Raw genomic sequence first — 16,166 nt, 5'->3', positions numbered from 1 at the left:
ACCTCCCACCATACTCACCATTTCTGAACCCCATAGAAGAATTCTTTTCGGCATGGCGGTGGAAGGTATACGACCGGCAGCCCTTTGTGCGCATGCCTCTTGTGCAGGCCATGGAAGAGGCATGTGATGAGATTGATGTGGGTGCAATTCAGGGATGGATAAGGCACTCAAGGCGCTTCTTCCCTCGATGTCTGGCAAGGGAAGATATTGCCTGTGATGTTGACGAGGCGTTGTGGCCAGACCCGGCTGTGCGGCAAGATGCTGCCTAATTATTTTTCTTGCCTTTTTTTTTGTTTTTGTTTTTTACTGTAATATATTTTTTTTCAGAAATTTTCTTTTTCAGTTTACTTTTTTTGTAAGAATATTTTTGTTCAGTCCCATGTAAATATATCTGCTGTGCTTATGTTGTACTGACTTGTTTACTGTAGTGAAGGAAAAAAAATAAAAATGTTGCAACAGCATGTGTGTGTATCTGCAAATATTTCTGTGCATGTGAACAATCTGATACATATTTTAGTATTATGGCAAAGCATACTAAAGATGGGGGTGCTTTTCATTATGCCCAACAGTGTGTAGGTGGTTAGGCAAAAATCTGGTAATATGAATGAAGTGTGTGCCATTTCATGCAAAAGTTTGATTTTGATAATGCTCTGTGTAGTTTCGGTTGCAGTGCTTCATTTTGCAGGATATATGAGGTATTTTGCAGTTTGGGTGTGTGGTTTTGTGAATTGTGTTAAGTGTTTTGATAAAACCAGACTAGTTTGAAAAATTGTGTGTTAGCAATTGGAAAAAACTGTAATATTCAGAGCTCCCCATGGTCAGTCTTCATTACATCTCCAAAAAGATTGCATTACTGCAGCAAGATTTTCCAGAGTCATCCAGGAAACAAATTCCCTTATATCCATGGCAGTTTCAAGACCCCAGTCATGTAAACGGATCGATAGGAAGCTTTGGGGGTCTTTTTGCCAAACCGCGTCTCCTTGACAACGGGCCTCATCAATTGGACTGAGATACACCTCTAATGGTCAAAGGAAAGCGATATCTAGGCTTGTTTGGCAGGGGTTAGATAAACAGACCAATAACTCATCAACATATATGACACATCCAAACACAATTGCAAAGAAATTGCAAATGCAGCCTCTTAAAGTTAAAATAATAATAAAAAAATTAATTAGCATTTATTTTTATATTTTCAGTTTTCATTTTAATTTTAGTTTTAGTAATTTTGTTATGTACTTCTGTTAATATTTTATATATTACTCTATTACATACTTATTTCTATTTAGCATTAATGTTTCAATTTCAATTTTAGTTTTATTACTTTTAGGACTTGAACTTAGAAATGTTGCCTTGGCAACCAACCAACAACTAACTAAGCAAATAACTAACCAACCAACCATCTAACCACTCAGATTTACTTAGAAAATATAAATGTTATTGGTATTATGTTGAACAATGAATATCCTTTTATTTTAGTAGTTTTATTAAGTTGATTTTTTTTAGTTTAAGTTTTTCATGTATATCTAAATGTTATTTTATTTCAATTTTACCTCGAATCAGTGGTTCAGAGCGCCACATGATTTCAGTAAACGAAGCTTTGTTATGTCAAAAGTGTTTTGAAACTTCAATAGTTCATGTGACTATGGCAGTTTGATACGTGCTCCGAACCACTGATTCGAAACAAATGATTCGTAAAGCTTCATGAAGCAGTGTTTTGAAATTGCCTATCACTAGATACAGATAATCACATTTCGAATTCCTGTTCAGATCATAACAAATGGCACCTTTGATACATTGTTCAAAGTATGACATCACTAACGACACCAAAAATGCCATTGGTTTCAATATTTATCGTAAACAAAGGCAACATGCTAGGTTGAATACGCACAATGGAAAATTAGATTTAAAGGGGTGCTTGATTATGATTTCACTTTTTTAGTTTAGTTAGTGTGTAATGTTGCTGTTTTTTAATAAACAACAGAGAAGAGGAAGAATTGTTGTAGTATATTGTTGTTAATATGCCATAATTTTACACCAGACTGCTACACAAACGAGGGTCAATTCAATACTGGATTTGCACAAAAGATCAACATGACGGCACATGCTAGTCAATGAGTTGAATCAACTCCAAACTAACCATTCGGAAACGTCCAGATGCATTCTTCGTGAGTCTTAACATTACTGTCCGATTCCAGTTTGAACAATGTAAGGATGAACAATGTTACTTACAATTGACATTTTGGCTGCTTGAGATTCTCCCACTTTGTTGTTGTTGAGCAACCGAAGCGCAAGCTGTTAAACCTCCACCCTCTTCTGGAAAGGGGGCTGGGAGCAGCAGTTCAATTGCATTTAAAGGGACACACACAGAAACAGCATGTTTTTGCTCACACACAAATAGGGGCAAATTTGAAGAGCTATAATAAATTATCTATGGGGTATTTTGAGCTAAAACTTTTCAGACACATTCTGGACACACCAGAGACTTATATTACATCTTGTAAAAGGGGTGTTATACTTCCACTTTAACAGCTGCCATGGAGGGAAAGATTGTAAGTGAATTTCCTTGCAAAATTTATTGTACAACTTCTTAAGGTTTAGTGCACAATTCATGCTGACTACTTTTAGGCTGTGTGTCCACCAAAGTGTTTTAGCCAGCTCTTCCGAGAATGCCTTGCTGCGGGTGCTTGAGAACGCTACGACAACACAGCGTTGTATTCAGCGGAGACGCTATATGTGCCGATACCGAACATCCACAGAACTGTTACTAGTATCTGATTTCGCAAATAGTATATTTCTCAATATATAAACGTCGACACAATGTAACGTACTTTCTCTGGCACTCGTTTTGGATTTGTTATTGTTGTAGCAGAATGTGATGGTTGGTCAGTGTTGTATTTGTCCCGAACCTCCTCCACAGTGATTGGACAGCAGGGTAAAAAGTGACAGTGATGAGTGCTGCATTTTACCCAAAGCCGAACATTTTTCAACTCTCGACGACCAGAAAAAAAACGCAAAGCGCTCAGTGTGAAATAGAACACCCCCACTGACAACAATATGCTAGCTTCTGGAAGAATCGCTTTGATGGACAAAAGCTTTTGGTCTATACTGGCACTTGACATTTGTTGCTATATGGAAAAAAAGATCCTTCAAAAAAAAAAAAAAAAAAAATTCCATTGAAAAAAAAATGACATTAGTGGTTTGTAACGACTGTCTGTGAACTATCCATAACCATTACCGAACAATATGGACTTTGAGTCGCATTGAAATATGATGCGCACATCCAGTTGCATGCCTTATACACACAAGTGTTTGTGTGTTGATGTAAGTTTACATTAGATAGCGGGCTATGAAAGCATTCATACTCATTAGCATCCCTCCGTGACACAAGTCATGCCTGGGGTTTTCTTCATTCGCTATTTTAGCAGGGAGGGCTCATAAATTACTTAGCTTTATGTAAAAGAGTGTTACATCATATTGTCCGCTCAAAGCTAAAGAAAAAAATAACGACGACCTTTGATGTAAACTCAACCATGTGACGCATAAATCTTCCCCTGTAGCGCAAGATGACTCACTCCGGGGACATGGCGTTGCAATATTAATTTCTCAATAAGTGTTGATCAGAGATGGACTGGGACTAAGGCTCTGGTTTTTACTTGAGTATCTCACACACCTCTGAAGGCATAAAGTGACACTTAAGATACCAGGTTGTCATGATATCCTGTGACTCTTTTTGTATTATTCAGTGTCTAACACATGTCCTTTTCAGGACACTTTATATGGAGCCCATATAACAAATGAAACAAAGACTTCTGAAAAGGATCTGTAATTGGTAACAACCTGCAGTACACTGCAAAAAACCTATTCTTACATTTTTTTGTGTGTGTAACCTTCCACCTTAAAACAAGAATAATTTACTTAAGAGGCAATACTGCTTAAAATATTAAGATTTGTCTTCATAAATAAATTTTTAATACAAGTGTGTTTTGTCTTAGTGCACTGAAAGATTTTGACTAGTAAGAAAGATAAAATACAGTCTTATTATCTTATTCAGTGTTATTTCTAAAATAAATTCTTGTTTTTTAAGATTGAGATATTTCTTACTTGCAAAATGCTGATTAAAAACTCGTTTTGCTAGATAAGACCATTATTCTTCATCTGGTATCGTTTAAAGCCCTCTGAAGCTGCACTGAAACTGTCATTTTGACCTTCAGCAGTGAAGTCCATTGAAGTCCACTATAAGGAGAAAAATCCTGGAATGTTTTCAACAAAAACCTTAATTTATTTTCGACTGAAGAAAGAAGGACATGGACATCTTGGATGACATGGGTGTGAGTAAATTATCAGGAAAATTTTATTTGAAAGTGAACTAATCCTTTAAATGATCTACAACAAAATAGAGAGAGCTTTGGTGAATATTTAATTATTACAATGCTAAATTCTCACTAGAAATGACTTCAAAGTTGAAAAAGTTGGTAAAAAAAAAAAGTACATTTACACACCATCTGACCACCAACCATAACCGTACCATAACCATTTTTATTTTTTAGCTCAACTGTGATGGAATTTAATGCAGAGGACTTTGGGATATCATAGGCAGTGAAGGATACTTCTATACGGCCTTAAAAATCAATTAATGTATCTCAGTAGGCAGGATGTGACACGATCAATGGATTTGGACATACCTTGTTGCCTTCCTAACTCCCTATACTACTTAAGGAGGCAGCATTTTTCCACTTTTGTTCACAGCCTATGCTTTTAGGTTACTGGCTTAGCAAGAAATTGAATACTTCCCTACTAGCATGCGGATGACCTAATACTTCTGTCGGACACACCGTCAGAATTTACAATCATTGCCTTATGAATGAATAGGGGACCAAATTAAGCTTGCGTACTGAAAAATCTGCATTTACATATTTGCGTAGAGTATGGTTGAATTCAGAAATGCATGCTAGCATAAAACTTTTACTATTACTGCCATATAGCAAGAGTAGTATGCATGTTTTTAGTATATTTTTCAACCCATCCCTCAAACCACGTCAAGGTCTCCATTCTGGTATCTCAAGCCCACTTTTCACGATCCAATAAATACCTGATTTTATTTGCAATAATATCAAGTTTATGTATTACCATTAGTTGTACATCAATGATGTAACTGACCTGTCAGTTTTTACCGGATAAGTTAATTAAATACCAGTCAGCCACTAAAAACTACCACAGGTCACTGTGAGAGCAAAAAACATGCGAGACTCTGCAAGACCTCACCAGGGGCTTGATGACCTATGGGAATAATGGGAATAATTTCACCAGCAGTTCAAAGTGACCTTCTCCTCAACCCCTGACACAAATCTACTGTACTTTCTCAGCTTTCTTGCCTTTTAGTGACTCAAGTCTTCACAGTAAAGCAATGTGGCCAGGGCTGGGTCAGGTTTAGACATAATGTGGAACCAGAACGTCTGTTTTTAATGAAGCAATGAAAGATGTTACAAAATGGGGGCCAACTGAGCTTCCCTCCGTCCCCTCCCAAACGCAGCTGCAGGAGTGACAGACTTTGTCGTCATGCCAAAGAGGTCTTCAACACTCCCGCTGGGGATGCTTGGTCTGATCTTGCTGCAGTCTGATCACAGAGCAAACCCTGGCCTAATGACACCGTCTCACCACTCTTGACATGTGCACTGGCGTTGAGTTGGCCTAGACTATTTTTATTTGGAGGGCAAGCTTGAAACTAGTGTTTCTGGCGGTCCTTAATGTCTTTTTTTTGGCTTGCAAAGCAAAAATTCAGTGAATGTTTTATAAAAAGAAATGCACACAAGCCATAGCTGTACTTCTTTTATCCGATTGTTGCATGTCAGATTGTATGATTTGACTATGGTAAGAGCTTGATCAATTTTGTCTATCGATTATACAATATGCACATTAGCAAACTTACATCACGATGGACAGCATTGACTTATCATTTCTGTTCTGACATCCGCATTGACAACCCAAACAAGCCCTTGCTGTGCTCCCATTGGTTCCTCGGTAGATGGTCATTGTAGGAACTTTGTAGAAGTCGTACTGCAGAATTGATTCAGAGAAATCTTCCCCTCGGAAAGCTTTTCACTCACTACAAGTGTGATTTTAGCTTGTCAATCAAGCTCCCAATAGATTTTTTTCCACGTCAAAGGAAATTTGATTACTGATTTGTAACGTGTGCAAGGGTTCAACCTCCTAATTGTCAGAACTTGCTCTGTGCACATCCACCCTAAACGAACAAAGCCGATTTTGCCCTATGACAAAACAAATCTCTTACAATTCCTCAAAGTTGTTCTGGATATTTTAGCAAAGTCATGGTGAAAATTGTACCAAGCGCACTGACTTTAGTACTACAAAGATTTTGCTGAGCTTACGATTTGAGGTTCAGGGTTAGGGTTGAGAGCATATCGTTTGGGTCAAATGCGGCTGGATGGATGTTCTGACCTCAGATGTTTTTGGACCTACCTGGTTGAAGTGCTCTAGCTTTTCCTTTACGTTGACCAAGATTGGATCCACACTTCTGACCTTTATCTCTGGGTTGTGTCTCTGGGCTTGCAGTCCATTCCCCACCACATGTCCTGTATAACTATGGTGGAAACAGAGCAAGAGATAAGTTACCTTTACAGAAATCAAGCTCACTTTGGACTGATAATGATCTCCTAATTCTGAGTTCTGGAGTCCTAAAAATGCAGGGAATGCTAAAGGCTTGTTTATTAGAAACAGGCCCAAGGATTGATCGGATATTCAGACAGCCTTTTCACCCGCATAAATGATTCATTATGAAACCCGCAGTGAAGCCTGAAGACACAACTGTGCTGCAAATGTAGGTATTGACCCTGCGCCCTTATATTAGAGATGTTGAAGGAGGCATTTGGAGGGCAGCCTTCAACAAAGGCCAAGTCGATGCAACCAAGACAATCAACACAACATGAATACCGGCTAAACAGTATTCAAGAAAGCGAACACATCTGGATAGATTGACAATAAAACTATGTCATGGATTCCTGAGAATTCTATTCTTAAAGAAGGGATGTTGATAAAGAAACAAACTTGAGGAAAAGGTCTCGATAGGTCTTCAATCTTTACTGTTCGGGGGGACATCTCAACATTAGTTGCCATGGTGACAGTCAGAGTGCCATGCTCAGCAGCCTATAAGATCAATGGGTCAAGCCCAGGCAGGGCAGATAGGTTAAAACTTTGATTAAGCACAGAGCATGAACTTTAAATACAGACATGATTGGTTGGTAGGGTGGATAGATAACAGGCATGTAAAGCTGTAGTGATTTTATTGACTAAATAAGCCAAAAATTGTTCTTTAGGGTACGATTATATGACAACAATGTACTAAAAAAAGAAACGTTTTTCACGTACAGAGATGACAACGATGTCAAAACCATCCACGGATCTGCGAGAATGATTAAAAATGCTGTATTATTCATGCCAGGCCAGTAGTTGGCGATGTCACTTTGTAAAGTAAACACCACACACACTTTGCGTTTTTGTCATTTAAACAGAGATAATAATGGCATAATTTTCAAAAACTTGCACTTTGAAACTCATTTTTAAAAGTTTGCGTTTCAGGCTGCAAAAACGCTGTTGTCGTGTAAATGAACACATACCAAAACGCATTCGATTGTAAAATGGTGTCGTGTAAACATCCCCTTAATCAAGTTGAATAGAAGTAAATGTTTATCCAGAATGTTTGCTATGTGGTTTCTAAGTGGTTACTTTCTGGTCTAAGTAAAAATAGCCAAACTTTACACGTGTAAATTAACACTGGAAACTCCTTCAGATCATAAAGGAACATAGCTTTAATTTTTGTCTCTTGATGAAAAGTTCCCTTATATTCAGTAAATATTTTGTCATATATTGATGAATACTCATATGTTTACTCTTCATGAGTACACATATCAATTTATGCAAAATTAAATTTGTCTATGCAATTGCTAGATTATCACACAGAAGCTATTTCCAGCAGTAACGTCCTTGAGACAGACGGGCAGACAGACAGTCAGACAGACGGATCAAAGGGTTAACAGTGGGGTGCATATAAAGCACAGCAGGGGGGCAGAATAATGCAGCCGTGTGCCTGCACATCAATAAATGAATGCTTGTGGGAGATTCGCCCTGCTGTTTTCACCACAGCTAATCTAAGTGAATAAATAATGACCCCAGACACCTCATGCTGCATCCGAACAGCATCCGAACACACGGCTCACTTTGCAAGGTGGGTGCTCTTTGTCAAGAATTGATGTGAGACGGACTTGTTTGTTGGTTTGTGCTTTTTAGCTGTCACGCGTAAATGCATTTTGGCGGCAGGTACAGTGGAGATGAGATATGCGAGTTTTCACTATGTGAGAGGAGCGGATTATGTGGCTTATTTAAAAGAAGAATGAGCTGTCTGTGGACACTGACATTTTTAAGTCTCATTCTCTCTTCGGTGCACCAAATGTGCTATCTTTATGCGCATAATTAAAGAGGAAACAATCTGCTTGATGTGTTTTAATAAACATACAGCCAACCTTAAGATTCTGATAATCACATATCATGACTGTTGAAATGCCCACTCGCCTTCTATATTTCTCTGCACACACTCACACAAAGGATGAATATAACATTTCCACAACATACTTCACTTTGAGCGTGTTGCATTTTTGATGTAAGATAGATCAAATCTATCAGTGGCTCTGTTTTGAATAGCTGATTACATTAAAATCAGCCCTAATTACTGTCTTCACAAATGTCCTCGGTCTTTGTGCAGTATTGAATTAACTAAACTATTGAATTAACTAAATTACATTTAGTTTGCTAGGACATGTGTACTGAACCAAGCCCAAAAAAAAAAAAAAAAACCCACACACTTTAAAGTCTCTATAATATTACGGACTATCAATGTATGTAAGATTTGTTAGTTCACCAGGACAAATGTCCAGACTCCTTAAAGAAACTCCTTAAGCCCCAAAGAATAGTTTTTTTTCCTCTGCATACAACACACATTTTTTGGGACCGTTGTTTTACAGTCAAAAACTAAACAGATTAAGCCAGAACAACAACAAACTACTGCTCTGCATCTGAAATCGAATACTTCCCTACTATATAGGGAAGTATTCGAAGTATTCATAGGCGAAAAGTCCCCGGATGATCAACTACTTCCGGCAAGATTCTGAAGTGCGCATTCGATGGACACTTTATTATCCCATGAGGCCACAGAAGGGGATTTATGAATGGAAGTGAAGCGATGCAACTGAGGCTGTAGGTCACGTGACAGTAACAATATGGCAGATGCGATACGTCAAAATTCCATTCATTTATACTATATAGAGCGTACTTTTTCATTTCAAAGTAGATTCAATTTCGGACGCAGCACTGGAGACAGCAGCAACATTAGATACCTATGCTGATAAGCACAAGTCTAGTTTAAACAAGTACAAATACATTTATATTGTTCGCACCTTCTGGGGAGAAATAGAGCAGACACTGGAGAAGGACAAAACGTTTTACTCTACGCGTTTGGCTGTACGCATACAATAAAGGCCTGATCACACCAAGAACATTAACTATATAATATAATAACTATAAATATATAATATAATATAGATGAATATATTAGCATCCACACCAACAAACAATATTGTTCTTTTTATTATAAGCACATGCTGAAGTTGTCATCTGCTGATTTAAATGCTAAAGCTCTTTAAAGCAGGATGGATTCTGATTGGCTTTTTATCAATGTTTTTATCATTCATCAAAAAAAAAAAAAAATGGGAAAAAAAAATCTTTGTGAAAGTGATTGTCATTACACTGTAGTTGTGGTGTGAACTCTGCTATTCTTTTACCTTTAAAGCAATTTTTAAAACTATATCTTTATTGTTATTGTTATAGATATCATCCTTGGTGTGAATACGCCTTAAACGTTCATCAAAACTGAAGTATGAAGTACTTTACGCTTTAGCAATGGTAAATGCAAATTGCCTCAGTGAAAGCCACTAATATTAGCATAGCCTACCACGCTTCACCCCCACACGATCCAATCAAATACCTATGAAATCAAGTCCTCCTCTCACCCTAAAAGTTTTCTTTCCACAAAACAAAGACCACAACAAACAAGCCACCTCATAAAGTACTTTGATTATGACACAGACAAACTGTTTCAAATAAGCAACAAAGAAGATCAGGCTCTCCTAACAGATGTGCTAGCGAGAACATGGATCTTTCAGTTCAGTGCGGTGGGCTTGTCACTGCAGTCACCCACATTTCTCACAATAATTAACTGCTAAATGAATCCAACCCAGAAAAAAAAAAAAATCAGAGAAAATATTTACCCAGCTCAAGACCAAAGAGTTTGGAGTTCCCCTCTGACTAAACGCTGCTTATTTTCTCAAAGAAACCACACACATATACCACTGTGAGGAGCAAAGCTCCAATTAAATTCATCTGCTATACTGGATTAGCTCATTTGTTTGCTTAGAAGGTTATGAAACTCAGCACCTAATGAGCTAGCAATATCCGTTCATGAGTTGTGCATTAAAGTTTTCTCCGTTCTTTAGAACAGCTTTTCAACAAATTATTGCCTTTGGCATCGACCCACAGCCAAAACGGATGCCGTACGCTAATATTTCAACAAATCCTTTTCATTAGAATACACAACTTTGGTGTTTAGCATCTGAGTAAGCTATGCTATCCTGTCTTACGTCAGCATGAATTCAGCTGTGCGCCTTCTCATGTGTGTAATAACCGGGTGTAAGACCTTCTGGTTGCTAGTTTTCCATCCTATTTATTGTCTGTGGTCTATGAAGTTGGGAAGGGCCCATGCTAATGTAGGACAGCTGTAATATATCTAGTCAGCTTTGAACTGCACAAAGCTATCAGTGCCGTTCTGTATTAAAGCAGCTGTTTGGAATTGAGTAATTCAATAATAAGTTGTAATACAAGCACTGGATATCCTATATGCAGTTACAGTATCCGTTACAGGTTTTCAGGTCAATCAGCCACTAAAAATACTGTGTATGATGTAGCATTTGTAGGCTATGAAACCAAGTGAGCTGGCTACTTAGACAGCACTAAGGCCCACAATGTTTAGAAATGCTAGGTAGATAGTTCATAGGTTTTCAGATGGCCTCAGAGTAGAATTCACCAAATAATTGCACAACACTCCCACAACCAACAGTCCTGTTTAAGCAGGCGCTAAATAGGCTAAAATTGCACTTTGCTGTTAAAATTAGGTAATTATGATTCTTATCACAGCAAACACACCTCCTTTAGGCTTATTATACCAAACACAGTGTCTGTCAGCATTAGTATTAAAATCATGCAGAGGTGTTAAGTATACCTATATTGAGGCTAAACTGAACATGTTACACAGAATGTTAATTTCACATGAAGAACATGAAAGTTAAAAATAGAAAAAAACAAACAATGAAATTCAATTCCTAATTTGTCAAATGTAGCCTTTTAGCTCTTAGCCAAAATATGTGGAACAAGACAATGTTTTCAACACAAACCCTGTTGAAAAAAAGCAGCTATAACCAGGATAAGTTGTTTTCCACTGGTCTAAATGTTTTAGACAGTTTTCAGTCACTACACTAAACTGGAAAATCCATTTTAAGATGGTAGTTTTGTTTTGGAACATAGTAAACCATTTAGACTGGCAACAAACCAGTTAGCTGTTGCTCCTACCAACTTAAGGCTGTCAGGGTGGTTTTTGAAACATAACGGCTAATATCATTACCATGGACTAGCTACTGAGAAGCTTGGACCAGTTAATGACATACTTGGTAACTTGTTTATATCCAATCTAAGATGGTTATTAGTTAATCCATGCTAAAAACATAGGTCAGTTGTACAGCTTAACACTATCTAAACCCCATTAAACCACCTTTCATCAGGGAAGTAGCATGTTCAGTCTTAAGCTCTTAAAAAACAAAAAGAAGTGTTATGGTGAGCACAAGGGCGAGTCCTCAATGAAAACACATACTCTAATAGAGCTGTAATGGGTATACGACCATTCAAGTCACAGAGGAAAGAAACACACATACACACACACATACACAAAACTAAGCAGGTCAAATCAGTCATGGACACAACATTGAGAATGAGGCTATAGCGTTTCACAATGATTGACAGTCAGCAGTGGCCATGTTTTTCCAATCCATTCACCTTTTATGTGGGTTAAAGTTTGGCAGTGGCGTCAGTAATGGACAAAACGTGAGAATGAAAGAGAGAGAAACTATGAACAACCCAAAAGGATTTTGACTAGGGATGGTAGTCGCCTAAAAGGAAAACAAAAACATACTGTTTCCACAGTAACCTCACATATCCAGTCGCTTGGAATCTGGCTGACACCAAGTTATAAGTCATGCTAACATTTCCTTGGTTAACTCCACCATCCTACGAAACAGCCATTCATACACTACACTGTGCAGTGGGAGGTGAACCACAACTCCAGCTAAGCATTTTCTAAAATGACCTTGTTTGCTCAATTTGAAATTGTACGTAGCTATACAAATGGACCTGAAAAGTCCAAGCTAAAAATGCATGTTTTGGACTGGAGTCAGTGTGAAAGCTCAGCCATATTGTGAACACATGTTTTCCTCAATGTGTTTCTTTGATCCACTGTTTATTTTGACCAAGTGGCAGAATATTTTTAGATGGCTAATACATTATGTTCATGCAAAAAACATGCAATCGTTGTTTTCTTTTTTTTATTCCTAAGAAAAATTTAGATTGAACAAATTGTTCAAACCGTTAAATGGGGAAAACTATTCTGGCCAGAAGGGGGCAGTGTTGACTCTTTTGAAGACGTTGTGATCACAGGAATATATATTCAGCATGCCATGCTAACATGCTAATTTCACTATTTTTTTTTTTTTTTTTTTTTTTGCAATGTATAGCATGCATACTGTGCACAGAATGCAAATTATCTGCAAGCTTGGAATACCCAGATGACCTACAACAACAACACTTATCCCACAATGCATTACACTCAACTTGACTTTCCATTTCCAATGTGATGACTGAAGTAATATCAGCTGGGATTTGTCTTTTTCTTGACTCATTGTTTAATCATTATTTAACTATTTTATTAGTCAAATGTTAAGGCATTTTACACAAAATGTATAAAAAAATAGTATACTACTGTTTAAAAACATTTATTGTTGTATCAGTAGTTCAGCTACACATACTAGCAGAAAGCTAGTTCACATAATACTACCATTTTGAATTTTAGCATTGCATTGCTGTTAGCATATTCTGTTCACATTTGTACATTTGTAATGCAGTATGCTAGTATTCTATTCCAAACATAGCCTATAGTCTTTTTACCAACAAATGGAGAGAATTACTATTAATTTCTGTGACAGATGAGCAAGCTAGACCATTCTTTCTATGCTAACAGTTTTTTATTTAAAAAACTGTTAGCATATTTTTCTGTATTTAAAATGTCCTGTATTTAAAAATTCAAAGCATGTTTTTATAATGTCTAACTGATTTACTGTGTCTGAAAGATAAAGATTTAGTGGTTACATGTGGCAAAAAAGCCATAATTTGGCATTAGCTAAATGTAGAGTTTAGTTTGTATTGGACCTATTTGCAGCCAATCATTGGCATTTAGGGAACCATTAAATCTTTATCTTTCTGACAAAACAATTTAGTTGGACATAATAAAAAGTTGTCTCGTCTTAATACAGAAATCCCCCCCCCCCCAGCAAGCTAGTCATTTTTCTCCTTGGAAACAATGGCCTGTCTCCAGGACTGCCCTGTGTTTGTGCCACTGGGCCCCTCCCCAGTATGGATGGTGCCAGCCCTGCGTTACTGCCATAATGTGGATGGTGATGGGGGCAATTTGTCCAGGGGGTGGGTGGGGAGTGGGATCTCTAACCTCTGAGCCAATGCTGAGAAGCAAATGAGGCCCGATTGGGGATATATCTAGAATGATAAAACTTCCATCCAAGCGAAGTGGTCATGGCCATTTTGTGTTTCGGAAGCTATAAAAGAGTGTATGTTTAAATGAACATATGTTAATAGCAAAAGCGCCTATATGCAAATGTTTATTTTGAGTGTGTGTTTTCAAGGAATCTCATTTGTGTCACAATAGAGCTCCAGAACTTTCTGAATGAAGCTTCTGTCGGGAAGAGGATTGGAGAAAAGCCACGATAATCCATGGCAACCATCACTCCTCTTGGCCATCTTATGAACTTCACGACCTCACAGAGTGGATAGAGATTTGATTGCCTACAATTGGGACTTTGGGTGGACAAAAACAAAAACGTTTTCATGTTTGTAAAGAATAAGTCTTCAGCCAGACCGAAAATCTTCTTTTTGTTTAATATGCCCCATTTTCATTCAATATAGAACCACTCAGAGATGATATGATATATGATATGGCAATGTGCAAAACTTGCCAATATGATATTCTTGACTGTAAAACAGGAATCATTGACAAAAAAGAAAATCTTTTAAAAATCCAGTTTAAAAAGAAATAAATTAAATCCAGAGCAAAAAAAAGAGTGACCTGTCATTTACCCATTTTTATCTACACATTAACATGCAAAGTTCTCTTCTGACAAGAGAAGCTTACCTCTCCACCACATCTTCTCCACTCCAGCAGGTGTTTTCATCCATCACCACCTCCCCCTCGCACAGCATCTCCGGCAGGGTGGAGAAGAACGATTTGTACCGCTGAATGTAGCCCATAAACTCCCTGCAGGAAGTTCAGGCTTTCAGGAAGTTATCAAAAAGCAAGCCTAATTATACAGTACAACCAGTTCTGCCCCAGTCATCACGCTTCTCTAATCAAACATGCCTAAACACTGATAGACACAAGCGGCATATTGGTCTCCCATACTTGTTTGTGACTGTTATTAATGCTGACAGCGTTCTTCCTTGCCCACACACGTTTATTTGATGTAAGATTAAATCATTATAACATTGTTAGGTTGACAGCCAAAGTAATTTTTATGACAAAATAATTAGAGATCATTTTTAAAAATCTTAAATGAAATCTAAAATGAAAATTACCCCATGATTTACTCACCCTCAAGCCGTCCTAGGTGTATATGACTTTCTTCTTCAGACAAATACAATTGGAGTTATATTAATAATCACCCTGATGCTCCCAAGCTTTATAATGGCAGTGCACAGAAACCACCTGTTTGAAGCATCCATCCATCATAAATGTTCTCCAAACGGCTACGTTTATGATGGATGGATGCACTTTTTGAGCTTCAAACAGGTGGTTTCTGTGCACTGCCATCATAAAGCTTTAGAGCATCAGGGTGATTATTAATATAACTCCAATTGTATTCGTTTGAATGAAGAAAGACCTTATACACCTAGGATGGCTGTAGGGTGAGTAAATCATGGGGTAATTTTCATTTTAAAGTGAACTAATCCTTTAAAGGGTTAGTTCACCAAAAATTCAAATAATGTAATTTATTACTCACGCTCATGCTGTTCCACACCTTCGTTTATCTTCGGAACACAAATTAAGATATTTTAGTTGAAATCCGATGGCTCCATGAGGCCTGCATAGCCAGCAATGACATTTCCTCTCTCCTGAGCCATAAAGGTACTAAAAACATATTTACATCAGTTCATGTGAGTACATTGGTTCAATATTAATATTATAAAGCGATGAGAATATTTCTGGTGTGCCAAAACACCAAAATAACGACTTATTTAGTGATGGCCGATTTCAAAACACTGCTTCAGGAAGCTTCGGAGCGTTATCAATCAGCATGTCAAATCAGTGGTTCGGAGCGCCAAAGTCACGTGATTTCAGCAGTTTGACGTGCGATCCAAATCATGATTCGACACGCTGATTCATTTATGCTTCGAAGCTTCATGAAGCAGCATTTTGAAATCAGCCATCACTATATAAGTCGTTGTTTTGTTTTTTTGGCGCACCAAAAATATTCTCATTGCTTTTGAATATTAAGGTAGAACCAATGTACTCACATGAACTGATTTAAATATGTTTTTAGTACATTAATGGATCTTGAGAGAGGAAATGTCATTGCTGACTATGCAGGCCACACTGAGCTTTCGGATTTCAACAAAAATATCTTAATTTGTGTTCCAAAGTTTAATGAAGGTCTTACGGGTGTGGAGTATTAAATTACATTATTACATTATTTTTGGGTGAACTAACCCTTTAA

At 37.5% G+C, this 16,166-nt stretch overlaps 1 protein-coding gene across 1 annotated transcript in view; it reads right to left on the bottom strand.

Annotated features, from left to right (window-relative positions):
- The window catches only part of gpc5b (glypican 5b), a 51,176-nt gene that overhangs the window by 21,817 nt on the left and 13,193 nt on the right, over positions 1-16,166 (bottom strand). Inside the window, exons 6-7 of the mRNA XM_067398611.1 lie at positions 14,588-14,710; positions 6,478-6,598 (exon numbers count right to left, since the gene is read on the bottom strand). Coding sequence (XP_067254712.1) covers positions 6,478-6,598; positions 14,588-14,710 — 244 coding nt within the window. The remainder of the gene's footprint in view (positions 1-6,477; positions 6,599-14,587; positions 14,711-16,166) is intronic.

The sequence above is a fragment of the Chanodichthys erythropterus genome, chromosome 10 (genome assembly GCF_024489055.1).
Source record: "Chanodichthys erythropterus isolate Z2021 chromosome 10, ASM2448905v1, whole genome shotgun sequence".
Taxonomy (NCBI): Eukaryota; Metazoa; Chordata; class Actinopteri; order Cypriniformes; family Xenocyprididae; genus Chanodichthys; species Chanodichthys erythropterus.
This window is presented reverse-complemented; position numbering and strand designations above follow the sequence as displayed.